This window comes from Hibiscus syriacus, unplaced genomic scaffold, assembly GCF_006381635.1.
Source record: "Hibiscus syriacus cultivar Baekdansim isolate YM2019G1 unplaced genomic scaffold, ASM638163v2 tig00116939_pilon, whole genome shotgun sequence".
NCBI classification, from domain to species: domain Eukaryota; kingdom Viridiplantae; phylum Streptophyta; class Magnoliopsida; order Malvales; family Malvaceae; genus Hibiscus; species Hibiscus syriacus.
In genome coordinates this window covers 2,012,377-2,040,341 of record NW_024063477.1, presented here as the reverse complement: position 1 = coordinate 2,040,341, position 27,965 = coordinate 2,012,377, and the positions used below count along the sequence as shown (strand labels likewise).

The 27,965-nt window shown below is 37.2% G+C and overlaps 1 protein-coding gene and 3 pseudogenes across 1 annotated transcript; 2 read left to right on the top strand and 2 right to left on the bottom strand.

The window, feature by feature from the left end:
• Window positions 1-437: 437 nt before the first annotated feature.
• Window positions 438-2,770, top strand: LOC120188231 (annotated as a pseudogene).
• Window positions 2,771-3,065: 295 nt separating this feature from the next.
• LOC120188259 lies at window positions 3,066-6,084 on the top strand (annotated as a pseudogene).
• Window positions 6,085-7,808: 1,724 nt separating this feature from the next.
• LOC120188230 lies at window positions 7,809-14,455 on the bottom strand (annotated as a pseudogene).
• Window positions 14,456-16,384: 1,929 nt separating this feature from the next.
• LOC120188156 (L-type lectin-domain containing receptor kinase IV.1-like) lies at window positions 16,385-18,455 on the bottom strand. Its single transcript, XM_039191669.1, has one exon. It carries the CDS (start codon window positions 18,401-18,403, stop codon window positions 16,385-16,387), a length of 2,019 nt encoding a protein of 672 aa, XP_039047600.1. The 5' UTR covers window positions 18,404-18,455.
• Window positions 18,456-27,965: the final 9,510 nt, after the last annotated feature.

The following is a 27,965-nucleotide window of genomic DNA, read 5'->3' as shown; positions in this document are numbered from 1 at the left end:
CTCACCATTAAAAACTTAACGGTGATGTTGATGTGTCACCATAAGATAATGCTACATCATCTTTGATTTTTTTTAAATTGCCACATCAACAATTCTTTTATTTTTCAATGACAGGTGACCAAAATATAACGTTAGTATAATTCTGGAAAAAAATTAATTAGATGACTGAAACAGAATAAAAATGATTGGTGGAGTACTAAACGAATAGTTTATCCTATCAAATTCTGCATTCTTGATAAGAAAATACTGTTCCGAGAAGCCTCCATTTTGTTTGTAGATACTAGATAGCGTTAAAAAGCCCCACCATATTTCCAAAACCAGCGCCCACCTCACACAAATGCCACGCAATAAAACGTCCAAATCGTAAACGTGTAACCACAAGCCAATCCACTGGTTTTCCCCACTTCACTCCAACATCTCCTCCCTATAAAGCACCCCCCATCGCACCAAACTTCATCTTCAACACACAAAACGCCAACAACCGTTTCCACTTTGTTCACTTCCATTTCGTCTTGTTGTAGCTTAAAACTTTTCCCCATTCTGATCTCAGCCATCGATATATGGCTACTGTTGTCCCAGCCGTTGGAGCTGTTAACAGAGTGCCGGTACACTTCTATGCTTCTGTCTTAGTCATTACCGTAGCATCTCTCGACTTTGCAGTCCTTCAACTGTCTCTTTTGCATTGTTTTAATCGTCTTACTTTAATTAAAGGAAGACCAAAACATGGAAGAACAATATGTTTCTTACTTTGGTTTATAGAAAGTTAAGAAGAATATGGATTCAGTTGTTTTATTACAGACTTGTGGTGTTGTGGTAAAAAAGAGAGTCTCTTTGTTGCAGGTGAAGTTGCATGGCTCGACATTCTTGGGGAACAGTGTGAAGAGGGCTACCTCAAAGATCAATAACCAGAAGTACTTTTTTCCCAAGATTTTCAAGACTGTTGCTGAATACGATGAGTCGAAGCAAACGTCGAAAGACAAGTGGGCGGGGCTTGCCTATGATGAATCTGATGACCAACAGGATATTGTCCGAGGAAAGGGAAAGGTGGACACTCTCTTCCAGGCTCCCATGGGAACTGGAACTCACCATGCGATCATGACTTCCTATGACTACATCAGTCAAGGTCTCCGCACGTAAGTTGCTGCTAAGGACTTTCATGATAAAAGTTTATGAGAAATTTGTGAATTCATTGGATTTTGACGAGGAACATTAATTAATTGTTTTGTAGGTTCAACTATGACAATACCATTGATGGGTTCTATATTGCTCCTGCATTCATGGACAAGGTTGTTGTTCACATCACCAAAAACTTCTTGAAACTCCCAAATATTAAGGTTTGTTCGTAGAATATTTTGAGAGTTGTTTAATCAGTTGAGTATATAATCGTGTTGATGGTCAAGCAAGTTGGATAATTTGTTAATGACTGTGACAGGTTCCTCTTATCTTGGGTATTTGGGGAGGTAAAGGGCAAGGGAAATCATTCCAATGTGAGCTTGTCTTTGCCAAGATAGGAATCAAGTAAGTTCGTATCTTTATTTATTGACAGAACCTTAAAATTTTCATTTGGATTCCTAGTCTTTAAATCTTTTGATAATGAATGTTCAGTCCAATCATGATGAGTGCCGGTGAATTGGAGAGTGGGAATGCTGGGGAGCCTGCGAAATTGATTAGGCAGAGGTACCGTGAGGCAGCTGATATCATCAGGAAGGGAAAGATGTGCTGCCTCTTTATCAACGATCTCGATGCAGGTGCCGGAAGGATGGGTGGAACCACCCAATATACTGTCAACAATCAAATGGTTAATGCTACCCTTATGAACATTGCTGATAATCCTACAAATGTTCAGCTCCCTGGTATGTACAACACGGAAGAGAACCCTCGTGTACCTATCATAGTTACCGGTAATGACTTCTCCACATTGTATGCTCCTCTTATCCGTGATGGTCGTATGGAGAAATTCTACTGGGCGCCAACTCGGGAAGATCGAATCGGTGTGTCCTCTGGTATTTCAGAACTGACAATGTTCCTAGGGAAGACATCATCAAGCTTGTTGACACTTTCCTGGACAGTCCATTGGTAAATTAGCCATCCTTGCCTTAGTAACATTATATCGATTCCATAAACGTAGCAAATCGGTGAATACTAATATCTTTACGTTTGTTGCAGATTTCTTTGGTGCCCTCAGGGCAAGAGTATACGATGATGAAGTGAGGAAATGGATTTCGGATATTGGGATACAAAACATAGGCAAAAGGCTTGTGAATTCAAGGGAGAAACCTCCGACTTTCGAGCAGCCGAAAATGACTCTCGAGAAGCTACTCGAGTACGGAAACATGCTGGTCCAAGAACAGGGAATGTGAAGCGAGTGCAGTTGTCTGATAAGTACTTGAAAGAGGCAGCCCTGGGAGATGCTAATGATGATGCCATCAAGAATGGAAGTTTCTATGGTTAGCCCCTGATCCTAGAGGCCTTGGTGGTGGCTTTGGATCTGGATTTAGGATTATAATCAAGGATATAATAAGCATACAATTAAGCTTTTTCATAATTGTTTGGATGCAGGCAAAGCAGCACAGCAGATTAATTTTCCTGTCCCTGAAGGCTGCACCGATCCATCGGCAGCAAACTTCGATCCAACGGCCCGTAGCGATGATGGGAGCTGTGTTACAATTAAAACTGTTGACATAGTAGTATTTTTGTAATTGTACTTTAGCATGTATTCATCTTTGCTTCGTCTATACAACTTAGTTAACATGGGCTACTTGTATGGAAACTGGCTTTCCCTGCATCTATTTTCCCAATTACAAGTGGCCGCACCCTGAGAAATAAAGTAATTGAATACCATAAAATAATTCAGTCAAACCTTCAGGAAGCCATAATTCATAAGCATGTCTGTACCTGGTCCTTATAATAGACTTGAGGCTGCTTCAAATGGGGCGATCATAATGTTTTATACATGCACTGATTTGAACAAAAAGTTGATGACCCGGTGCTTTTAATGGCCAACAAGCAACACTGATTTACATCACCAGAATTTATAGAAAATACATATTTTAAACGAGAAGCACATGCTGAAATGCTGTAAGAAAAAGGGTCCAGAAAACCATTGTCCAAAGATTTCCCTTGGTGCTCCAACTGTTGCAGTATCTATTTAAGCGAACCTTGGGCGACTTTGCTTTCTGTTTCCCCTGTCGCCATTGGTTATCACTTATCAGATGATGGAATCATCATAGGGTCCGGCTCAGATGAAGCTAATTGGCTAAATTATCACTATCAGCAAATGCTTTTTTTAATTCATTTTTGATTAGGTTAATAGCCATAGAATATTAGTATGCTTGGAGTGCAAGTTGATGATGGGGTGATTAAACTAATGAGAGTAATATGTTTTTAAAAACCATTTGTTTTGTTCCCGAGTCAAGGCATCTTGAGTCACCCTTTCTTCACACCTTTTGCTTCCAGAAAGTCAAAAAAATTGGGTTTGAAGTTTCAAAATCGAAAAATTTCAAGTCCCCATCTTTAACCATGTTTCAAAGCGTAGGTAAAAGCAGGTTAAATATTTCCACAGTGGCTCACATTGAAGAGGTCCCCTTTTAAACTACCCTAACATAATTAATAGTATCCTTGGATTTAAAATTTGGAGGCATATTGTGGGCGCACCACATGGGGCATGAGAGAATAATGTTTTGAGAAGCAGATTAATTGGTCGTGAGGTTCCATTAATTAAATAACTAAAACTTATGTTGAAACAACAGTTAAAGTGACAATCAAAATTGGCTCAAGTGATGGAGCAAGCTAAGCTAATTTCCTCTTTCTCTTCCTCGCCGTCGATGTATTATGTAGCCAAATTGATGCCAATGTTTCTGGCTTTCTTCTGCTTGTAGACCAATCACTGGCCATGACATCTCTCTTTCATAGTTTCTTCAAGGCTTAACTTCCATTCTTTGCCCTTAACATGGCTTATTTCCTCTCTCTATTCTTTCTCTTCACAACCCACCGAGATCTTCTTCCCAGGATTTAAAGACTTAAATCCCAACAACTTAACACTAACTGGAGTTGCAGAAATTGATAAACATGGCATTCTTCGATTAACAAACACCAGTCGTTTACAGGGTCATGCTTTTTCCACCTCTTCTCTCAGATTCAAGAACTCGCCTAAAGGCCAAGCCTTTTCCTTTTCTATTCTTTTGTTATCGTTCAGTGCCCGAGTATTTAAAGCTAGGTGGGCACTGCCTGGCTTTCACAATCGCCAGTTCTAATGATCTCGAAGCACTCCCGAGTCAGTATCTCGGAATCCTTAACGCAACTGATAATGGGAACTTCACCAACCATCTGGTCGCGGTTGAGTTCGACACGGTTCTGGATTTTGAGTTCCAGGACATCAATGACAACCATATCGGCATCGACCTCAACAGCTTGGTCTCGAATGCATCGGCTCCCGCCGCTTACTTCACCGATGGTTCCTCTAAGCAGAATCTTACTCTCAAAAGTGGTAAGCCAGTCCAAGCTTGGATCGATTATGATTCAGTCGAAAACGTCATCAATGTAACCGTGGCACCGAATTCAACAAGACCCAGATCGCCGATCTTGCCTTTCATGTAGATCTTTCACCTTTTCTTGAGGAGTTTATGTATGTTGGTTTCTCAGCTTCAACCGGAGTACTCGCTAGCTCCTATTATATTTTGGGTTGGAGCTTTAGAATCAATGGAGAACCTCAGGCTCTTCATCTATCTTCTCTGCCTTCACTACCCGGGCCACCAAAACAGCATACAGCTTTAACTGTAGCTGTCTCTGTTTCATCTGCCATTCTTCTCATTATTGCCGCTTCCGTTATCATCTATATCATCTTCAAAAATAAAAAACGCTGATGTGATTGAAGATTGGACCACAAATATACCCTTATGAACAACTCACGAAAGCAACCAATGGTTTCAGTGACAAAAACGTACTCGGTCAATGCGGTTTTCGTAAAGACTACAAAGGAACTTTTCTACATTCGAAGACCGAGCGAGTTTCTCATGAATCGAAGCAGGGTTTGCGTGAATTCATATCAGAAATCGCTAGTATCGGAAGGCTTCGCCATAGGAACTTGGTTCAGTTACTTGGATGGTTCAGGAGAAGAGGTGATCTTCTTTTAGTGAATGATTTCATGTCCAATGGCAGCTTAGATCGATTCTGTTCGATGAGCCTAAAACAGTCCTGAATTGGGAGCAGAGATTCATGATCATAAAAGGTGTTGCTTTGGGTCTTCTTTATTTACATGAAGGCTATGAGCAAATTGTGATTCATAGAGATGTTAAGGCAAGTAATGTGTTATTAGATGATGAATTAACGGAAGATTAGGAGATTTTGGCCTTACAAGATTGTATGAACACGGTTAATATCCGGGGACAACTCGGGTTGTTGGCACATTGGGATATCTAGCACCAGAGCTACCTAAAACCGGAAAGGCCACAACAAGCTCTGACGTCTATGCTTTCAGCATGTTGTTGCTCGAAGTTGCCTGCAGGCGTAGGCCGGTTGAGCCCAAGGCATTGCCTGAGGAATTAGTGTTGGTTGATTGGGTATGGGAGAAGTTCATACAAGGGAGACTCCTTGATGTGGCAGACTCTAGGCTGAATGGCAAACATGATGAAGCTGAAATGTTGCTGGTACTTAAATTAGGCCTAATTTGTTCAAATGATATGCCTGTGGCACGGCCTACAATGAGGCATGCAGTGAGGTAATTGAAGATGCAGAATTACCAGACATTTTGCGGCCACCGACGGTGTTTGATGGCAGCAAAGGTTTTGGAGACAGATACGATTCTTTTGTGAATTCGTTTGCGTCATCATCATTTGATAAAATGAGTTCGAATCATTCATGGAAATGATAATGGTGCTACTAGTTTTGCCTCACTATCGACCTCTCCACTTTCCCTTCTTAGGGACACCAGATAGTGTTTGAAACAATGATTTTTCTCTCCAAGGGATGAGCTTGAATCATATGCAAAACTATGGGAACATTTAACCATAGGGAAAAAGACACTGATGCTTCACATGTTTGAAGCAAAAACTTCCTTTATCGGACAATGTTTGGGAAAATGTGATGTTTTTTTCTTCTTGCTAGCTTCCTCTGTATTTTGTGATGAAACATGTAATATTCTCGTATATTTTACAGAATTATTGTCCTTAATTAGAAATTAGTTGAATATTCAAAACAAACTCAAGGGACCACTCGTTTCTTCCATCTTTTTTCCTCCCTAAAATGGACCATTCAGTGGAATTTTCTGACTTTCCAGTGCCCCATAACCCGTCAATGACAATGGATAAAAAATTAGGCTCTTAATTAGTTTGAATTTATGATTTCGGTCGCGTCTTGTTTATCGTTGTTTCGGATATAATTGATGATATTACATCGCTGTAAACATCGTGATTGTAAATTTTAATAACATATGCTATTATGGACAGAACATTATGAATATCGCTTTTTGGACGATGTCATACCACTACATAACGATTGTTTGTTGTTGTTGTTACAGACCGTTATTTAAATAATTGTTTTCTAATAACAAATGTTAAAATAAATAAATTTAAGAGTAACTCCATAATAACAAGTATTGAAAAAATTGGTCCCTAATAACAATTATTAAAAGTAAAATTTAAGAGTATGCTTATAATAAAAAATATTAAAAATTTGGACCTCTAATAAAAGTACTGAAAAATTGGACTCGTAATAACAAATAATATTAGAAAAGTAATTAATTTTAACATACACCCCTAATAAGAAGTATTGATAAAATTGAACTCTTAATAACAAATGTTATAAAAAATATTGACAAAAAAATTGGACACTTATACAAAGCTTATAATAAAAAATATTAAAAATTTGGACCTCTAATAAAAGTACTGAAAAATTGGACTCGTATAACAAAAATTATTAGAAAAGTAATTAAATTTTAACACACCCCTAATAAGAAGTATTGATAAAATTGAACTTAATAACAAATGTTATAAAAAATATGACAAAAAAATTGGACACTTATACAAATATTAAAAAAATAAATTATAAGAATAATCCCCTAATAATAAATATTAGAAAAAATTAACCCATAATATAAATATTGAAAAAAATTAAACCTTAATAATAAGTATTAAAATAATTGGGCCCTATAATGATATAAAATTATTTTTATAAGTGTAATGCATTAAAAATTAAACCTTGACAATGGTGACTGTTGGTTTAAATCCTACGTGAGAGGTAACTACTAAAGTCAAGCATGCATAAGTTTTCAGAGTAGGTTCCTATTTAGGGATGACCGTAGAGTTTATATTAACAGATGAATTTATAAATTTTAAAGGGATAAAAATATTTAATTATATAAAAATTTAAAATTTTAAATGATCACCCCATTAATCTTACTCGAGATCTCATAAAATAGGATGGTCTGTGAGACTCGAACCCTAATACTTGCTAGAGGCGCATTACACATTGACAAAGTGCCAAGTTTCATAACATGCATTCATACACTCAGATTGTTACTGAAGTTCAAATTCTAAACCACTGTTTACCTGTAATTTAATTTGCTATATGAGTCTACTACTAACTATCAAACTATAGCATAGAAAATTGTCGAACTGTGAAGAAAATATGCATTAAACTGTTTAATTCTCATATATCAACAGTTAGATATCTGATCAATTGAATGGTTTAGAAGATGGAAAGCAAACAAACTTTTTAGTGAAAACTGGTGCTGAATGATGATATACGAGTGTATGTTATTAGTAGTGTATATCGGTTGAATGATATAAAAAAAAAAAATTTGACCTGAGTTTAGAATCACTTCCTTCCCTTAGATTCCTTACATGGTGTAAGAAAACTTTATTTGAGTTTTTAGTTAGAGAATTTAAAACATATTACTGATTTGATATTTGCAAACATCCTTCATGCTGTTTGTTGAGTTTACAATCATCGACCCCCTGAAAGTAGAGACGCTGCAACAGAAGACGAATGGGATGATCCCTTGTAGAAGGAAGATGTATACGACATGGCAAAGCCATCGAAGCCTTCACGAGGGGCAAATGTTAACCCACCTGAAGAGAGACCAAGTGATGATATTTCCGGAGAAGGCATATCTCCTTCTAAAAACTGAACCACTTGGCGCATGCTTGGCCTTGCTTCAGGCTCCAAGTGGGAGCATATCAACCCAAGTTTTAACACCAACTCAACTTCCTCTGCTACATAATCTGAACCCAAATTTGGATCCTTTGCCTCCAGAACATCACCTTTGCACCAACAAGAATACACCCAGTCAACCAATATGACATCAGTTGGAGATTGTGATATTGGTCTTTTTCCACTGGCAACTTCTAGCAGAAATGCCCCAAGAGCAAACACATCGGTGCGCGGTGTGGCTCGACCGGTTCGAGTAAGTCTGGAGCCAGATAACCAAAAGTGCCCACAACATGAGTTGTTGTGGTTCGCTCCATGATATAATCTAGCAAGTCCGAAATCCCCCAATCGTCCATTGAATTCACTATCAAGCAAAACGTTGCTGGCCTTAACATCCCTGTGGATCACAACCTGCTCCCATTCTTCATGTAAATAAAGCAATCCTGATGCTACACTGTTGACGAAAACGGGTAAAGAAAACGAAAGAACACGAGAATTTTACGAGGTTCGGCAATGTGCTTACGTCCTCGGTGCCTATGCGGCGCTAGAAGTTTTATTCAATGATATTTTAGGTCTAGGTTACATCTCTATTATAATAGAAAACCCTGGTACATAATTACAAAATCAACCCTGTACCGTACGCGGGGGCTCCTCTCCAGATGCACCAACTCTCTGATCTTGTGGAACCTTACATCAATATGTTTAGTTCTAGCACGATACACCTGATTCTTAGCCAAGTGAATAGCACTTTGATTATCACAAAGCAAACTGAACTCCACCTTGTTGAACACCCAACTCCTTCACTAAACCAGTAAGCCATAAAGCTTTTTTGCAGCTTCAGCCGCTGCCATGTATCAGCTTCAGTTGTAGATAGTGCCACGACAGATTGAACAGTAGACTTCCAGCAAATAGGCCCTCCACCAAGAGTAAACACATACCCTGTCGTAGATCTTCTATTATCCAAGTCACCTGCATAATCTGAATCCACATATCCTACAACCAAAGGTTATCCCGCTGACTCCAAAACAATTCCAGTCCACAGTACCCTTTAAGTACCGAAAGATCCACTGACTGCTTCCCAATGTTGCTTACCAGGTTTAGACATGTACTTACAAACTGACTAACAGCATGAGCTAAATCAGGACGAGTACATACCATCGCATACATCAAGCAGCCAACAGCATTAGAATACGGAACCTTTGCCATATTTTCAGCTTCCTTATCTGTCTTAGGGCACTGTTCTGATGAGAGCTTAAAGTGATTCGCCAATGGAGTGCTAACTGGTTTCGCGCTGCTCATCGCAAACCTTTCTAGCATTTTCTCAACATAACCCCGTGAGATAGCCGCAGTTTCCTTGAGTCTCTGTCCCTGCAAATTTCCATTCCAAGAATTTTCTTTGCAGCACCTAAATCTTTCATATCAAATTCCTGACTCAAAAGTTTTCAAACGATAACATCATCCATGTTCTTCGCAGCAATCAACATATCATCAACATACAGTAATAGAAAAATAAAAGAACCATCATCAAGGCTCTTAACATAGACACAACAATCATACTCACATCGGTTAGCCAATCTTGATCATATAGGAGTCAAACCGTTTTATACCACTGTCTCGGAGACTGTTTTAACCCGTACAAAGATTTCTTCAATCTGCAACTAAATGTTCGTTTCCAGGTTGAGTGAAACCTTCAGGTTGCCGCATGTAGATCTGCTCCTCTAAATCACCATGCAAAAAGCAGTTTTAACATCCATCTGCTCTAAATGCAAATCCCAATAGCCACCAATGCAAGTACTGCTCGGATTGAAGTGTGCCTGACCACAGGAGAAAAGATTTCATCATAATCAACTCCTTTCTGCTGTGAAAAACCCTTCGCTACCAAACGAGCCTTGAACTTCTCCCCCTCTTTTTCTGTTACTGCTGGTTTCTTCTTATACACCCATTTGCAACCAATCGGCTTCTTACCCTCAGGAAGGGGAACTAACTCCCATGTGCGATTGTGATTCAAAGACTCCATCTCCTCAACCATGGCTGCCATCCACTTGTCGTTTTCCTGACTAGTAACGGCATCATGAAAAGTAAATGGATCATCACTGCTAACAGTAAGTGCAAAAGATACCAAGTCTTCAAAACCCAATCTGTTCGGAGGCTTTATATTCGTCCGTCTCACCCTGTCTCTGGCGAGACTATAATCCTGCAAATCATCCGTAGTGGAACCACCAGAAGTCGGTTGAGAAGTTTCTGGTTTCTCAACTGGAAACTGCTCGAAATCTACCACTGTCGTGTCTTGCTTCTGCTGCAACATAGACTGTTCATCAAAAACGACATCTCTACTAATCACAACTTTCTTCGCAACTGGATCCCAGAACTTGAATCCTTTGACACCTTTCTTGTAACCCAGAAAAATGCACTCCTTCGATTTTGCATCAAGTTTGGATCTCTCATCAGCAGGTACATGCACATAAGCAGGACAACCAAAAATCCGTAAGTTATCAAAACTAACATCATGACCAGTCCATACCTCTTCTGCAACTTTCCCAGCCAGCGATGCCCTTGGCGATCTGTTGATAAGGTAACACGCCATGTTAACAGCCTCAGCCCAGAAGTGTTTGGGAAGCCCCGCATTCAACCGCAAACATCTGGCTCTTTCATTCAACGACCTGTTCATTCGTTCCGCAACACCATTCTGTTGTGGTGTCTTGCGCACTGTAAATGCCTCTGAATCCCATGCTCCTTACAGAATTGTAGGAACTGGAATCTGTGTACTCCGTACCATGTCAGACCGCAAACACTTGATTTTTCGTCCTGTTTGGTTTTCTACCTCAGCTTTCCACAGCTTGAACTTCTCAAAAACTTCAGATTTCTGTTTCAAAAAATACACCCAAACTTTCCGTGAAAAATCATCAATAAAAGTAACATAGTACCTAGATCCACCCAAAGACGATGTCGTGGAAGGCCCCCATACATCAGAATGCACATAATCAAGAATCCCTTGAGTTGTGTGCTTCGCAGTCTTGAAACGGACTTTAGTTGTTTACCAAGAACACAATACTTGCAAAAATCGAGCTTACAGCTTTTGACACCATGCAACAAGTTTCTCTTGTGTAATTCTGCCATACCACGTTCACTAAGATGAGCAAGGCGCATATGCCACAATTTGTCGTATCATCACAGGACTCAACAGAGTGAACTCCACCTGCAACGGTACTCCCTAACAATCTGTAGATATTCCCTGCAGTCATCTTGCCTTTCATCACAGTCAATGCTCCTTAACAATCCGAATGGTTTCCCTATCCTCGTCAGCCTTAGGATAAAACCATTCTTGTGCAAAGTGCCCAAGGAAATCAAATTCTTCTTCAAGTCTGGGATATGTCGAACACCACTCAACGTCCGAACGGAGCCATCGTGCATCTTAATTCTGACATCACCAATACCAACAATATTGCAACATCGATCATCACCCAAATAAACCGAACCAGAATTAACCGGCCTGTATGTCGAAAACCATTCCTATTTGGCGTGATGTGATAAGAACATCCAGAATCAAGAATCCAAGCATCTGTCAATTGTGTCGTGAAATAGAAAGCATATCACCCTCACTGCAATCAGAAGTATCATCCTCGACCACGTTCACAGACTTGGATGAGCCATCACGCTTCTCATCGGTCTGTTTTTTCAACTTCGGACAGTCTCGCTTCATGTCCCGCCTCCTTGCACTTGTAACAGTGAATCGTCTTCTTATCCCTGGATTTGGATCTGGAATTCCGCTTCCGGACCCTGCCTTCTCTGGCCGTCCACGATCTCGATTACCCTTGACATATAAGCTATCGGCTTGAGAGCTTTCCCCTGCATTCTGCTTCCGCTGGTTGTGAGCCAACAAGGCTGCAGTAATCTCCTCAACGTTGATAGTCTCTTCCCATATGTAAGAGTAGTCACCATGTGTTCGTAAGAGGAAGGTAACGAACACAACAGAATCATCGCTCTGTCTTCATCCTCAATTTTCACATCAAGCCGAGCCAGATCAGAAACGATTTGATTGAAGACATTCACGTGTTGCGCCAAATCGTGATCGTCCTGCATCTTCAGCCCATACAGCCGCTGCTTCAGATACAGTTTGTCGTTAATGATTTGGACATAAACTGACTTTCCAACTTCCTCCAAATTTCGTCTGGAGACGATAGATGCATGACGTGATACATGACCTCGTCCGCCAAGCATAATCGTATGGTTCCTGCCGCTCGCTGCTGCAATTCTTCCCAATCTTCCTCATCCATCGACGCCGGCTTTATAGGTCGCAAAGCCTTCAAGATCCCTTGCTGCGCCAATAGATCCTTCACCCTCGTTTGCCATAATCCGAAGTTACCCTGACCATCGAATTTCGTGACTTCGAATTTTGCTCCTGACATCTGATACCAATTGTTGACGAAAACGGGTAAAAAAAACGAAAGAACACGAGAATTTTACGAGGTTCGGCAATGTGCTTACGTCCTCGGTGCCTATGCGGCGCTAGAAGTTTTTATTCAATGATATTTTAGGTCTAGGTTACATCTCTATTTATAATAGAAAACCCTGGTACATAATTACAAAATCAACCCTGTACCGTACCGCGGGGGCTGCGCCCCCACACCCCCAACCCACATAATTCGTAACCCCACAACGAGACCTTTTATGAGCCATACATAACATACACCTTTGATGACTCTGAATCTCTGTACCCAATTAAGGGTGACCTTTGGCTGGTCGTACAAGTACTTATCAAGACTTCCATTAGGCATGTAGTCGTAGACCAAGAGTAGCTCACCTTTACGCCGGCAATACCCCAAGAGTTGAACTAAATTCCGGTGACGGAGCGAGCCGAGACTCACGATTTCTGTTATGAATTCCTTCATCCCTTGTCTCGATTCGTGCGAGACTCTTTTCACTGCAACTTCAAGTTTACTGGTTGGAAGAACTCCTCTATAGACTCTTCCAAATCCTCCCTCACCCAATAGCTCCGTGTCTTTGAATCCGTTTGTTGCAACATATAGATCTTTGAACTTGAATCTATGAGGCCCATACTCAAGCTCCCAGTCTTCAACAACTTCAGCAAACTTCATCTTCCTCCTTAAGAAACAAACGACACCTGAAACTGCTGCCAAAATCACACTCACTAAAATCAAAGGCAACCCAATGTCAAAAGTCTTGATCTTTTCTTTGGTCCAAACCGAGGAAGTTTCGGAAGTTGAGACAGAGTAAGCTCTTGTGCCTCACCATTCAACTTGAAGCTCCAACCCAAAACATAATGAAGTGTGAAAACAGAGCCAGATGAGGATGGAAAACCAACATACATCTCATCGTTAATGATTGAAGAAAGATCAAGATGCGTAGATAAAAGTGGAGTCTTGGGTTTAGAAACCTTAAATGGAGCTAAAGTGACATCCATTTGCTTCTCCGGTCCATGATATTCGACCCAAACTTGTATCCTTTGCCCACTGATCATACTCACGTTTCTAAGCTGACGGCTCCCATCTTCGTAATATCCAGCTGGAATCGATGCATAGACATTAAACCGTTAATATCATCCCAACATGATTGTCATTGATGTCACCAAACTCTCTACTTTGTATGGTATCGAGTTCTACGGCAAAAACGTGGTTTCTTCTATTGCCATTGTTGGACTCATTGAAGAGTCCAAGATACTGGCTTGGAAGAGCTCCGGGAAGGCCCATGGTTGGTGAAATCACGAAAGCGATTCCGTGACCGCTGAGAGAAAGATATTGAGAAGTAATAGCGAAGACAAAGGTGGTGGAGAAGGAAGAAACGGAACCATTGGTTGAGTTTTTAAAGTTTACAGGGTGAGGGTAGAAGGCATGGCCTGTTTGTTGGCTGGTTTCATTAGTGAGTTTTAGGAGTCCATTGGAGGTGAACCTGCGATGCCATCAAGGCTTAGATTAGATGATCGGAATCCATTGTAAATGAAACCAACATCATCACTGGCTGCTAAGCTTATCATAGGAATTAGCAGGATTGCTAAACTGAAAGTGAAACAAATTGTCATAATCTGAAAGCGAGCAGATTATGGCAAATCAGTCGCAAATTCTGATTGAAACTGAAAATATGTGCATTTGCAAAGCAAGCTTGATCTTTAGGTTACCTGTAAACTACCGTTTGTGGCACGTTAAAGCTCAGGTATATGCTAGACCACAGTATTCAACGCCAGTTTCCCCACGCAATTGAGAGTCAGTGACATCAACGCCACCAAGGAAGTTTCCAACGGAAGGACTTTGGTCAATATCCCTGTAAGAAATTAATGTTCCAGGTCTCTGTCTGCTGAAAGTTCTGAACCTCAATTGTTCCAGCTCTTTCTCTGTAAATACAATGTATAGAAGAAAATCGTGGTATTTTGTTTAGCTTTATCTATTGATCGTTACAACACTTGATGTTTTTCTCTTCCAATCGACACTGATTTGATTAGAAAAGGAGTTTTCAACTTTTTCTTTCCCATCTGGTTCACTTATTTATAGCGGTGAACTACATTTTTGGTCACTCATCCTTTTTCACATTTCTTTTTTGCTCTTTTGATTACTCGGAAATGAAGTCTTTAACATCGTTTAAATTTTTTTGGTTAACCTAGAACTTTCCTCTAAAGCTCACATTTTTAAATTCTCTTTGATCCATTTGTATCATAGTATTTTCTTTTAAATTTGAACGAGGAGAGGTCAAAAAAAGTTAGAACTTTGATTTAAATTTTATTATTTTCAAATAAAACTGAATTGTGAAGAAGAAATAGGGAAGAAATGAGATTTTTTAATACCAATTATATCGCAAACAACGGTCGACAATTACCAAACGATGATTGAGAAGGACTGCTACTTGAGAAAGATAAAAAAGGTCCAAATATCAGATTAAGTTCATAAATAAAATTCTTAAAACTCGACATTTTGGTACTACTATTATACAACTAACAATTGGGTGACTAAAAATGTCTTGAAAATTGAGTAAAAAAATTAAAATTAAACGATAAGATATGATAAAAATGGAGTGATTGAATGAATATTTTAAACTATTTTTGGGTGGAGTTTTAGTATGAGAAAGAAGCTTTTCATTCAATTAAAACAAGTCTCGGTAAACAGAAGAGTCAAAGGATTCAATCAACAAATATGAAGTGGCACTACAAGGAAAGCTTCTCCAACTCTCCCGTTAGAAAATTATATTAAGGTTAGAAACTTTGGTAAAGGGTTTGAAATTTCGGAAATTAATATTATTATCTTTTTATAATATATTACTCCCTTCGTTCCATTAAATGTCTCTCTTTTGGTTTTTAAAATTATCTCGTTCAAAATGTTATATTAGAAAAAGTTAACAAACAACAATAATTATATTTTCTTTTTTACCCTTGTATGTCCCACTCTTTTACACCTATTAAAATAAGTCTATCAATAATTTTTTAGGGATAATTTTATCATTCTCCTTTGTCAAATATATCTCTTAAAACTATGTGTATAGTTAATATATGACACAAATTATAGGACGGAGCGAATATATATATATATATATTTAATTTATACTTGAATTTATAAAATACGAAAATTGGGTATTTATTAGAATTTTGGATACCCATAAACCATAATTTATATGGTTGAGAAAATTCAAACAATATGTTTAAAGATTCATATATGTGATTTGGCCTTGTTAAGGTGCTCTCATTCTTACTTAAAGTCTCAGCTTTCAATCATTCCATTAGCATTTTCTTTTGTCATTAACAGCAATATACTACTAACTATGATACTTGGTTGAGTAGTTTAGGCGTGCATAAACTCCAATTTATTTTCCCCTAATAGGGGGTGACAATTTATTAGATTAAATCAATTAAAAATAAAAAAATATGTTTTAATTAGATAGTGACATATGTCATCACCTAATTAGAGATTAAATTTATTTAATTAAATTAAAATTAAAACTAAATTAATAGAATGTGTGAATATTGAGGACTGAATGTAGAATTATAACAATTTTTTTAACATTCACATCACCTATCAAATGTTAATGGCTGGGGACTTAATTAACAACACTTAAATAATTAGTGGTTAGATTGGGGGTCAAAATGAAATCTTCCCATAGTTAGGTGGTAATGGGTGTAATTTATCCTAAGCTTTTTTTTTTTGAAGAACAAAGACAGAAAAAAAAAGCAGAAAAGGTTACTCTACTTTTGAATAAAACAGAGCCTAAGCTTTATTAAAAACTTGAGAAAAGGTTACAATCATCGACTTCCTGAAAATTGAGACGCCGCAGCAGATGAATGGGAGAATCTCTTGTCAGTGGAAGATGTATACGACATGCCAAAATCATGGAAGCCTTCACGATGGGTAAATGTTAGGCCACTAGAACACAGACCAAGTGATGATATTTCCGGGAAAGGAATATCCCCTTCCAAAATCTGAACAACATGGCGCATGCTCGGCCTTGCTTCAGGCTCCGAGTGGGAGCAGATCAACCCGAGTTTTAAAACCAACTCAACTTCCTCAGTCACATAATCTGAACCCAAATTTGGATCCTTGGCCTCCACAATATCACCTTTGCACCAGTAAGAAAAGACCCAGTCAACCAAAATGAAATCTTCTGTTGGAGATTGAGATATTGGCCTTCTTCCACAGGCAACTTCAAGCAGAAATGCCCCAAAAGCAAACACATCGGTGCAGGGTGTGGCTTTCCCGGTTCGAGTATGCTCTGGAGCCATATAGCCAAGACTGCCCACAACATGAGTTGTTTGTGGTTCAGTTCCATGATCATATAATCTAGCAAGCCCGAAATCTCCCAATCTTCCATTTAACTCATCATCAAGCAAAACATTGCTGGCCTTGACATCTCTGTGAATCACAACTTGCTCCCATTCTTCATGTAAATAAAACAATCCTGATGCTACACCTTTGATGATTCTGAATCTTTGTACCCAATTAAGGGTGACCTTTGGTTGGTCATACAAGTAGTTGTCAAGGCTTCCATTAGGCATGTAGTCATAGACCAAGAGTAGCTCGCCTTTACGCCGGCAATATCCTAGGACTTGTACTAAATTCCGGTGATGGAGACCGCCCATACTAACGATTTCCGCTACGAATTCCTTCATCCCTTGTCTCGATTCATGTGAGACTCTTTTCACTGCAACCTCTAGTTTGCTGGTTGGAAGAACACCTCTATAGACTCTTCCAAATCCACCAGCACCCAATAGCTCCTTGTCCTGGAATCCTTTTGTAGCAATATATAGATCTTTAAACTTGAACCTACGAGGCCCATACTCAAGCTCCCAATCTTCAACAACTTCAGCAAACTTCATCTTCCTCCTCAAAAAACAAACTACACCTGAAACTGCTACCAAAATCATACTCACTAAAATCAAAGGCAACCCAACTGTCAAAAGCCTTGATCTTTTCTTCGGTCCAAGCCGAGGAAGCTTTGGAAGTTGAGACAGGGTAAGCTCTTGCGCCTCACCATTCATCTTAAAGCTCCAACCCAAAACATAATGAGATGAGAATATAGAGCCAGTTGAGGATGAAAAACCAACATACATCTCATCGTTAACGATTGAAGAAATATCAAGATGCGTAGATAAAAGTGGACTCTTGGGTTTGGAAACCTTAAATGGAGCTAAAGTAACATCCATTCGCTTCTCCAGACCATGATATTCGACCCAAACTTGTATCCTTTTCCCACTGATCATACTCAGGTTTCTAAGCTGACGGCTGCCATCCTCGTAATATCCAGCTGGAGTAGATGCAATAGACCTTAAACCATTAATATCGATCCCAACGTGATTGTTATTGATGTCACCAAATTCTCTACTTTGTATGGTATCGAGTTCTACAGCAACAACGTGGTTTCTTCTATTGCCATTGTCGGTGTCATTGAAGAGCCCTAGATACTGGCTTGGAAGAGCTCCAGGAAGGCCCATGGTTGGTGAAATCACGAAAGCGATTCCGTGGCCGCTGATAGTCGGGTATTCGGAAGTAATTGCGAAGACAAAGTTGGTAGAGAAGGAAGAAACAGAACCCTTGGTTGAGTTCATGAAGTTTACAAGGTGAGGGTAGAAGGCATGGCCTTGTTGTTGGTGGGTTGCATTGGTGAGCTTAAGGAGTCCATTGGAAGTGAACTGTGCGATGCCATCAAGGCTTAGATTAGCTGACCGGAATCCATTGTAGATGAAACCAACATCATCGCTGCTGGTTGCTAAGCTTATCATAGGAGTTAGCAGAATTGCTAATCTAAAAGCTAAACACATGTCCATAATCTACTTGTTTTGTTTCTTGGTCATGTAATGGTGCTTGAGATCAGTATGAAAGTTCATGGAATCTCTAAAATGAAGTAGTTTTGAATTAAGCTACCTGTTTATGACACATTAAAATCAGAGATATGATAGACCAAATTATTCAACGCCAGTTTTGCCACACAAATCACAGACATTGAGAGCCACTAACATCAACGCCATCAAGGAAATTTCCAAGTGAAGGGCTTCGGTCAATCCATGTAAGAAATTTGTGTGGCCTTTGTTACTTGAGCTCCATTTTCCTTAGTAAATATAATGAATGGTAGAAAATTTGGGTTTGATTGTGACAACACTTGCATGTTATTTCGTTCCCAAATATTTTTTCATTTTGTGATATATTAAATGCACTAAACTATTTATTTTTTATCGAGTTGTCCCCTAAAGTATTTTTCGAAACGTTTTGTTTTTTTGTTTAAATCATTATCTTATTTGTCTCCAACGTTAACTCCATTACAAAAAATCAATGACCAATAAAAACTTACTACTCTATTGATCTTACCTCTTGTACCATTTGTGTTTTACTTTCTGATTTTTCTCAGGTGGTAACCTTTTGGGAAGGGGAGATTGTTGCTACAAAGAATTATACTTTCTTGCAGTCTAAGAGGATGGTGACTGATGCAAGATGATAAGATAACATAATTATAGGCAAAAACGAGTGTTAAAGCCCTGAACAAGAAAGTATAATTCAGTAAGTTTTGGAATCAATTATTTTTAAATTTCAATGTTATATTTCACTAACATTCAGTACATTTATATAGGCAAAAACAAGTAATTAAAGCCTAAAGATAAAGAATTCAAACTAAACTAAATTAAATAATTTAAATTAAGAAAAATTATAACAAACATTGACATTTAAAAATAATTGATTCCTGTAACTGATATAAAACTATGCATTAAAAAAATTTTGAGCACTGGACAAGTGTCCTTGCTGCCGTCCAGATACGGTCCTGCTTACTGTATTGCAATCGATCTTCAAAATCTTCTTGTTCAAAATTCTTACATTGGTCAATGATTGGTGATAGTTTTGGAATTCCCATTACCCACGCTGATTTAACTTCTCTCCCTATTATTTCCAATAATTTTAATCTTTCTTATATTTAATTTAATGTCCATTTCTCAATTCTACAAATTTAACAATGCATCTGCTAAATCCTCACCATCTTCCTTTGCTGACAAGGATCTTTAGACGGGAGTCATCCTTTTTCAAGGTCAACCTAATAATAGAATCTGTAAGTGGCATAACCCTTCCGCACCTGCCACGTCCCTTACATGGCATCACGGACTTGTCACCCATCTCTATCGACGTTCACACAAATAATTTCTTCCTTTCATTTGGATGTTAATAATTCTTCTCTTGATTATCATTGTAATGCTTGTCACTCTAATAAAAGTCACAAATTATCTTTTTCCTTGTTAACATTGTCCTCTTCTTCCCCTCTCGAAATTATTTTCATAAACATTTGAACCTCACCAGTTTAATATCTCGACAACTTTAAATACTATATAATCTTTATTAATCACTTTATAAAATATATTTGGTGGTAACCTTTAAAACACAGTGTAACATCCCAAAAACAGAACTAGTGATTAAAATGTAAATTTTGTGATCAAATTCAAAACAAGTTAAAAGTTCAAGAATTTAATTGAAAATTATGTGAGTATGATTGATTAGTAAAGATGGAAAGATAGAAGGGTATAATGGTCATTTGGCAAGAAAATAATTAAAAATTGATTGTGGTGCTATATATTTACACGTGTAGATGAGAAGAAAAAATATCGAGAGAACTCTTCTTCTTCTTCTTCCTTCAGTCGTAAAAGCTATTTGGAAAAGATACCGATCAAAAGTGAGTATCTGATAAGTGAACGAGATAAGATCGAGCAAGAAGAGATAAGTGCATGACTTGGACTAGTGAGGCTAAGGTGAGTGCATCTTATTTTGATTTAGGATCATATGGAATTGGACTTGCGATAAGTCTATTTTCCATGATTATAGTGCATGGAGTCATTAATACAAGCTTATGATTGACATGATTGTTATGTATGCATGAGTATATGTGTTGATATGTTCTTGTATGTGCTATATGATTTATGTAAATACATGATTATGTGATAATATGAGAATATAATATAAGTTATGTGATTATGTGATTATATGATCATAAGATATAAGTCATGTGACAAGATATATGTGATACATGAAAACGTGATATAAGCTACGTATATGTGATGAGCCATGTGAATATATGTCTATGAGAAGACATAAGAACAAGATATAAGTCATGTGATATGTGATAGGTGAATTATATGGAAATGTTCTACGTAAGTGAACTACGTGCCTATGTAAATACGTGAAAGGACACAATAAGTAATGCCCATGTTATGTGTTATGAGAGCTAGGGGTATAGTTGGCATGCCACGAGTCGAGGGTTCTACATGGTCCTTCAGGATATATATGTAATCCTTTGGGACATATATGCGGTTCTTCGGGACACATATTTAGTCCTTTGGAATTTATATGTGATCCTTAAGGAGTCGTCATTCGGGATATCTATGTGGTCCTTCGGGACATAAATGTGGTCCTTCGGGACATTTTTACACGGTCTTTCGGGAAAAATTCTATGTGCCCCTAGAGGGAATTTATACGAGCCGTGGTGACAGCATATGTGCACAACCTCAATGTACTCACATATCTTTAGCTCTCAGAAGTATACATGGGCTACTAAAAAGATATATCATAAATAAATTCTATGTGAATGTTATATGTTTTGATGTATGAAAGGTATGATACAAGGTGTATAAGTGTTAAGTACAAGATTAAATGAAAAGAAAGATTAATGATAATAATATATGATAATGTTAATAGTGTAGACTATAATATGGGTGCATGTATGTAATTGTTATATGAAAGGATCTATGAATTTTTATATGATGTTGTGTGATATCATTGTATAAAGTGTTCATGCATTAATAGATAATTAAGTTTTCATTATATGTTGTTATGCCTCACTAAGTCATCGACTTAGAGTGTGAATTTTTCACACTTAGGTTCCAAGAAGATTAAGGAGCAACGAGGGTTATAACAGGTCAGGTTCTCCTTTTCGAAGATCAGATCAGAAAAGTCATAAATTGTATGTATTTGATTTTAATGAGGATAGTTGGCATGTAATAAGAGATTTAGTTGAACATACTCTGATCGATTTTTGTAAAACTATTTGATTGTATTTAATATCAGTTATTCAGTTTTCAATATAAATTTAAATGTTCAACTATTTTGTAAAAGTAAGAGTTTTGTTAAATCAATGTGACATCTCGGACTCGTATCAGGGTAGGATACGGGTTGGGGGTATTACATTTAATGGTATTCGAGCTATGGTTTAGCCGATTCTAGGATTAAACCAAAGTCAAACGAGTTTTAAAATCTGTACATTCCAACAAAAAGAAAATTTTTGATCTGATAGTGTAAGGAGTGTGATGTCTTGTTAATAGAGTTAGATTGTTTTGTTATATTAGAGGCATGATAATAAGAGTTTCAAAGTGAAGTGAAAAGTGATAGACATGATAGTGGTAGCAATTCACCTGCCCTGGCCAGACAGGATGAAGAGCGGACACCTCAGGAAGTGCCTTGTAAGATCAAATGTTGTTTTTGAAAAGTTGAAAACATGTTAGAATAATGTTAGAGGGTCTCCACTGTTGTGAATCGGAAATTTATATGGAGTAGTTTTGTTATTGTGTGAATAAGATAGAAAATGGTGGAAAAATTTCACCATGGGAACGTTATTAAATCAAATGATGGGGTTAGAATTTTGTAGAAGAGTTCAAGAATAAGTACATTGGTGACAAGTTTATAAGACAAATGAAGCCAGATTTTATGAGTTTGAAACAAAGGAATAATACCGTGTATGAGTAAGAATGCGGGTTTGATAAGTTAAGTAAATTATTGATGAGTTAATTCCGACTGGAAAGAATGTATATGAATGGTTTGATGAGGGTTTGCGCTTTAGATTAAAAGAACTGGTGTTGACTAACAAAATTATATGATAGTAAGTATGTCAGAGTTAAAGGATTAGAAGATGATGCCAGGGTAAGCTAAACATGTATGATGTGGATTTGGATATGGTTGTGTATTTTGATCATGTAAATGTGATATAGTGAAGGAGAGGAGGATTTGTATGTTTGAGCGAAGCTAAGGATTGATAGAAAAGTCTAAGATGATAAAAAGGGATATGTGTATTGTAATTCGAATAAGGATTTTACAAGAATAATTTTTTTTGCAAGTAGTGTTGACTATTAAAGTTATGAAAATGCGATAAAGATTGGTAATCGGTGATAAGTATAAGTGATATGAAAGGAGTATGAGATCATGAAGGAAAAGATGTGACCTATGTTATAAGGAGATCTTGATTTATGGAAAAATAATGGGATAAGGAAATGAAGATGATGGTTTAGGGTTTAGGGTCAAAAGTTATATTGAGGTATATATTATAAGTTTGATTAGAAGTAAGAAAGGTACGTCAGGTGATGTGAAAGATTGTTTGATTTTGCAAAGTGTATGTCTTGATCATCTATGATGAAGATTTAAGGTTATGTTTCTTGGTCAAGTAGACGTAGTCAGAGAGATAAAGAATGATTTATAGGTATTAAGGAAGTTTAAGATGCAGTTGAATGATGATGAAATAAAAGTTTGGTTATTATTTCAAGGTAATTAGATATTGATGAGGAAACTGATTGATTTATGATTTTGAGTGATAAGAATTGATGTTATTGTCTATATGATAAGCGACATGATAAGGATGTACAAAGAAAAAAGGGTAGTTGAAGAATTGAAGAAATGAAAGCCAAGGTTATTAGTGAAAACACGAAAAATTAAATTGAGGAGGCAACATGAGAATATAAATAGGATATGTGTAGACAATATCTTCATCTATTGGTGCAGTGAAAATTTGATAACAAATTTTCATAAAGGATGGGAGATTTGTAACATCCCAAAAACAGGGCTAGTGACTAAAATGTAAATTTTGAAAAATTTGTGCTCAAATTTAAACAAGTTAAAAGTTCAGAGATTTAATTAGAAATTATTTGAGTAGGATTGATTAGTAAAGATGGAAAGATATAAGGGAAAATGGTGATTTGATAAAAAAGTAATTAAAAATTGATTGTGGTGTTATATATTTACACATATAGATGGGAAGAAGAAATATCGAGAGAACTCTTCTTCCTCTTCTTCCTTCAGACGTAAAAGCTATTTGGAAAAGATATCGATCGGAAGCGAGTATCTGATAACTCAACGAGTGAGTGCATGACTTGGACTAGTGAGGCTAAGGTGAGTGCATTTTATTTTGATATAGGATCATATGGAATTGGACTTGCGATAAGTCTATTTTCCATTATTATAGTGCATGAAGTAATGAATACAAGCTTATGATTGACATGATTGTTATGTATGCATGAGTATATGTATTGATATGTTCTTGTATGTTCTATATGATTTATGTAAATACATGATTATGTGATAATATGAGAATATAATATAAGTTATGTGATTATATGATCATAAGATATAAGTCATATGACAAGATATATGTGATACATGAAAACGTGATATAAGCTACGTATATGTGATGAGCCATATGAATATATGTCTATGAGAAGACATAAGAACAAGATATAAGTCATGTGATATGTGATAGGTGAATTATATGGAAATGTTCTACGTGTAAGTGAACTACGTGCCTATGTAAATATGTGAAAGGACACAATAAGTAATGCCCATGTTATGTGTTATGAGAGCTAGGGGTATAGTTGGCATGCCACGAGTCGAGGGTTCTACATGGTCCTTCGGGATATATATGTAATCCTTTGGGAAATATATGCGGTTTTTTGGGACACATATTTAGTCCTTTGGAATTTATATGTGATCTTTAAGGAGTGGTCCTTCGGGACATATATGTGGTCCTTCAGAACATTTCTACGCGGTCTTTCAGGACAAATTCTATGTGCCCCTAGAGGGAATTTATACGAGCTGTGGTGACAACATATGTGCACAACCTCAATGTACTCACATGTCTTTAGTTCTCAGAAGTATACATGGGCTACTAAAAGGATATATCATAAATAAATTCTATGTGAATGTTATGTGTTTTGTTGTATGAAAAGTATGATATAAGGTGTTGTTGAGTTAATCGATCGATGGAATTGGCCAAGAGGGGGGTGAATTGGCAATTAAAATTTTGGTGGAAGCTTTTGCAGAAAATTAAAAAGATTTGCACAACGATTTAGAGTGGTTCGACTTTCTAAACCAAAGTCTACGTCCACTACCTTAGCTATCCACATTAAGGATTTTCCAACAAATTCACTAATTTGTTCTTTCTTTTGAGGCCAAAGAGATAACCTTACAACTCCCTCAAGAATATACCCCAATTCTTGAGAACACTCTTTCTCAAAGATAAGATTACAAATTTGCAAACTTACAAGGAAAACCTCACAAGGCAATATGTTTGCAAAATTTTAGAACAAGATAAGAACACTCAAAGATGATTACAAATGAGCATAAATAGTGTTCTTGAAAGCAAAATGAATATTGAAAGGAAAAATTGGCTTTAATTTCACAAACTTGATGTTTGATGCTTTCTCTCTTGTTTCTCTATTGATTCTTCTTTCTTTTTGTTTCTTGTTATTGATCAATGGCTTCAGAACTTGTTTAAATACTCCTTCAATTGATTCTGAACGTTGGGGATGCTTAGTGGAGTCAATAGAGCCGTTTAAGTGTGAAAACAATTAATTAAAGTAGTTGGGAGCGTCAGTGCATCGATGCATACCCATGGTGCATCAGTGTAAAATTCAAATATTTTGACCGTTGGACCCTTAGTGCATCGGTGCATAAAATGCATTCAATGTTTCAAAATAGCCAGAGTGCATCAATGCATGGTTTGTGCATCGATGCATCAAATGCACTGAGTGCATTGATGCATGGTATGTTCATCGATGCATAAAATGCATTCGATGTTCAATTTAATCCATGGTGCATCGATGCATGGATTGGTGCATCGGTGCATCACATATTTTAGGCTTGATTTTGGTTCAAAATACTTTGTGAAATTTGTTTCAAAAATAGTTATAAAACACAATTTTACACATTTAGTAGGGTTTGAAATTGATCTTGAAAGACTTGGAGTAATAATTTGATATTCGATTAATTAAATCAAATATTCTTAGAAAATCATTTGTAAAATCTTAAAATTCATTTAAACTTAATTTGTCATATCGAAACATCAAAATGTTTTCAACAATCTCCCCCTTTTTAATATAACAAAACATTTTTGTTACTTTAAGATCTTCTAAAATTTTGAAATCAATTTTGAAAAATTACTCCCCCTTACTATAACACTTCTCCCCTTTAACACTTTTACACTTCTCCCTCTTTTTGTTAAATCAAAAATACTTTAAAAATGTTTTAAACAAGGTTTTGAAAAGCATAGCCAATTGATTTTAAATATATATAGCTTAAACTGCTAAGATCACAATCAAAAGAGAGATTAGCCATTATTTCCATAATCAATATTCATAATCAAATGTGAAATGGCATAATTGGTCATATATGTCTAATGATGCAAAAATAAGAAAATTCAACCAAACCAAATATATATATATTAAATTCAAAATCCAATCATCCAAACCATAACAAATTCAAACATTTAATAATCCAAAACAAACAATCCAGAAACATCAAAACAATCCAAGTTTGAAATATTAAGAAAGCATGGAGAAAAGGTCTAATCCATCGGAGGGTCGGGAGGGGGAGGATAATGAGCTCGTACTTCAAGAGTGAGCGCGTCCATACGTTCACGCATCTCCCGTTGAAACTCAATAATCTGAGACTCTATGGAGGCAAACCTCAGATCAAACGACTCTAAGAAAGATCGAAAATATGGTGGCGTTTGATCTTCTTGCCGTGCTGGTTCCGGTGCAGGCTCATCGTCTGGTACGTGATCGTCGATATCTTGCATAAGTTGTTGAAACTCAGGATCATCGTCAGCAGTCGGTGCCAGAGGAGGAGGAGGAGCATGAGAAGAGTTAGGAGTAGTTTGTGAAGAACTCATTCTCGGAGTTTGCTTACCGGGTCGAAAGACCCAAAGACCGGTATCCTCGTCTTGTTTCCAATCCGCTTTCTTCAAGGAGGTAATATTGATTTGATTTTGGAGTGGGATAGGATTGTCAAGAGAGACGTTTAGACCGAGTTTGATAAACATGTTACTAAGAAGACATCCATAAATCAATGTTTCAACATGTTTTGAAGGAACAATGTTTATGATATCCACTAGTTGACTGAATATAATGTGGGGGGCAGATTTATTTTGATTTTATTTTTAATACAGTGCATCCACCATAAATCCCTAGCACGAAGAGTGGAGTTCCTACCTCCGGATGGTCTAAACCACCAAGAGATCATCAAATGAAGAAAACGATCATGATGAGATCGTAGAGTACTAACACTAGAGTTTGTAACATAGGGATATTTCACATTTTCATTCTCATTATATATCCCATCATCATCTAACCCAAAACGGAAAGCTATAGTATCAGGGTTAATATTAATATATTGGCCTAAAAGATAGGATCTAATGGCTATAGTCCCATATTGAGTTTCGTTTTGAATACACACTGCATTGGAGTAGAAAATGCAGACTAATTGTTGATAGACGATAGGTTTGAGGTAAAACAATTTATCAAACTTCCAATTTTTAAGAATCGGAAGGTATTCAATGTCCATATCTATCATGGCTTGAAGAGAAGGAATACGCTCTTCACGGATTCTATAAGATTGGAAAGAATTTATGTACCTAGAGAACAATTCGTCTCTACGACGTTTAGGCATGTTAAAACAAGATCCTAATAGGCTATTTGGTGGAGGAGGAACGGGATTTGGAGGTCGGGATGAATGACTCGACGAAGTCCTAGGGCATTTGGGATTGGACATGGTTAACGAATCAGAATTAGGAATGAAACCTTGAAAATTTTGGATTTGAGAGGAATGTGATGTTGTTTTGCACGATTTGATGATAAAGGCAGAATTAGGAGTTGAATTATGAAAGATTTTCGATCAAAACCGAATGATTTGGAGAAAATTTGAGAGTATGAGAGGGAGAGGAGGCGTACGGCTGAAGAGTGTAGTTTTTAGGGTTTAAAATAAATGAGAAAATAAGCCTTATAAACCCTAAACCCCAACTAATGCATAGATGCATGGCCTTGTGCATCGATGCACATTCAAGGCATGCATCGATGCACCTTCATGGTGTATCGATGCACATTCAAGGATGCATCGATGCACTGTTAGGTGTATCAATGCATTAAGCACAAAAATGTCAAAAACTCCGTTTTAAACACTCAAAATGCTAAAATAATTGGCTCTAGTGGTATTGGCAACTCATATATTGAAAATTAATCATGTTCAATCAATCAAATTAATCCTTAAACTATATTTGAACATAAAATTAATTTTCACCAAAGAACATAAACTCCTCCTAAC